Below are 2,141 nucleotides of genomic sequence, written 5' to 3'. Positions count from 1 at the left end.
TAAAACACTCGACTCCAGGTACACTACACCCAGCTGGAAACACTTCCCGCAAGTCGAGCTGCCCGAGATTCACAGAATTTACAGAAAATGTTACATTTTTGTGATTTATATCGTTATTGGGACGATAGAATTCTTATATCGGGATATGAGATTTTGGTCATATCGCACAGCCCTAGCTGTTAGTATAACTAAATGTGGAACTATGCTTGAATTTATTATGTGTCATCTCCTTCGAAGTCGAAATTTAATATTATATCTGGAAAAGGTTATAGCTTCAGTTTTGCCCACTAAATTAAGCGGCATTTGCAGGACATGTGTACACACATGTGCACATAGGATGATGATGATGATGATGATAATAATAATAATAATAATAATAATAATAATAATAATAATCACCTTCCAGTTCTAGTTTTCCCTGTTCTAGTTTGCAGAGTTGACCTCTTCCTAACATGGAGGTAAATGTAGCACTACAAGTTAGTACATTGTACTTGGGCTTTCTGTCAGGTCTGGATGTATGTGATTTCATTTTTAGCTTCTAAAATGGGTGTGCATTTGTCTGTTTCATTTAATTAACTTGTTGCTATTCAATTTCCTCAGTGAGTTCTTGAAATGATTACCAGCTTCAAAGAGTAGGCATTCAAATAAATGTGACTTGGGAGGCTGAATTTCTGTATTAATGATACACTTGTTTCACAAAAAGTGAGCCAGTGATTAAAGCTGTTGACATTTGGGTCAGCTGGTTCGTGTTACCTGGTTTCACTGGTTTTCACCGCTGGTGGTCTGCTTGTCATTAAAGTCAATGGAAAACTGATCTTTTACTCTGTGCTCTTCATGTCACTGCTCTTTAACACCTTCACCTTCATCTTCTCACAGTTAACCAGGTCTCAAGGATTCTCCCTCGATTGGGTGATCATGGTGCCTCTGGGGCTTTTGTCATTCGGAACCATCTTTAACAGACTTCACTAAACGTGCTGTTGATCAATTTAAATGAAGCCTTTAACTGGTGCTTTCATTACAAATGCCATTTTACTGTGAAACCACTGGGGAGAACCTTGATCTGATGCTTAAATTAGTTCTAACATTAACTGGAAGAAAAACTTACACATCAGATGTTACTGTGATGTGAAAGAGATTTGTATTTGTGATATTAGTCACTCCATGTAGGATGTTTTGTGTCGTGCCACTTGACTGGTAGTTCCAGGGATGTGTGTTGTGGCTTATCTTCTCATAAAACCCTGATTCTCTCCCCCTGGTGGTTAGGTACGGTATCGTCGGGAACATGCTTCCGGTCGACAGCTGCCCTTCTTTCCATTGCTGGAAGATCTGATGAGGGATGTTTGTGATGGAGCTGCACTGCTCACTGTAGTCCATTACTACTGCTCCGATCTCATGAAGCTGGAAGGTATGATGCTCTTGCCTGTGCGTTTTCTTTCTCTGTCTCCCGAACACACACACACGTTCACTACCTACATCTCACAAATCACTCTCAAATAATATTTTTCTATAGGGGCCAATAGACTTGCTCTACTTACATGCTCAATTTAATAACTGTGTGATGCTATTTTTGTCACTTGCTCCTACTTACTGTCACTGTCCAGTCAGTGTGACATTTATAGCCATCATGTCATCAAGTTGTCCTGATCTGACCTGCTCTCTGTGCACCTGATTAGATATTTGCCTGAAGGAAGTCCCTTCTATCGCTGATAGCCTGTACAACATCCAGCTCCTCAGAGAATTTGCCAATGAGTACCTGAATAAAAGTTTCTATCTGACAACAGAGGACATGCTCTATTCACCGCCTGTGCTCAAGGTACAAAAAACTGTCAGATATTTGTACTGCAGAGTGAATTTTAAGTATTATAACGTGCCATCTGCTCTTTGTGTAGCACAATGTGATGGTGTTCATCGCTGAGCTGTTTTGGTGGTTTGAGACAGTAAAGCCAGAGTTTGTCCAGCCCAGAGACCTCCAGGAGTTTAAAGATCGTAAGTATTACAGTAGATTAAGTGAAGATTATTAAACTATTAAAGCCTATTAGAGAAGGAAGTATGCATATGTGGTGAATTACATTGTAGTGTTTCGTGGTCTCCCATGGTTAGGGCTGTGCGATATGACCAAAATCTCATATCCCGATATAAGA

The 2,141-nt window shown here is 39.9% G+C and overlaps 1 protein-coding gene across 1 annotated transcript in view; it reads left to right on the top strand.

The window, feature by feature from the left end:
- The window catches only part of camsap1b (calmodulin regulated spectrin-associated protein 1b), a 31,418-nt gene that overhangs the window by 19,410 nt on the left and 9,867 nt on the right, over positions 1-2,141 (top strand). Inside the window, exons 7-9 of the mRNA XM_005743124.1 lie at positions 1,264-1,405; positions 1,674-1,813; positions 1,890-1,986. Of these exons, the coding sequence (XP_005743181.1) occupies positions 1,264-1,405; positions 1,674-1,813; positions 1,890-1,986 (379 nt within the window). The remainder of the gene's footprint in view (positions 1-1,263; positions 1,406-1,673; positions 1,814-1,889; positions 1,987-2,141) is intronic.

Source organism: Pundamilia nyererei, unplaced genomic scaffold, assembly GCF_000239375.1.
Source record: "Pundamilia nyererei isolate P.nyererei 1_Seehausen unplaced genomic scaffold, PunNye1.0 scaffold00127, whole genome shotgun sequence".
NCBI lineage: Eukaryota > Metazoa > Chordata > Actinopteri > Cichliformes > Cichlidae > Pundamilia > Pundamilia nyererei.
The sequence above is the reverse complement of the archived record's forward strand: the minus strand, read 5'-3'. Positions and strand labels throughout refer to the sequence as shown.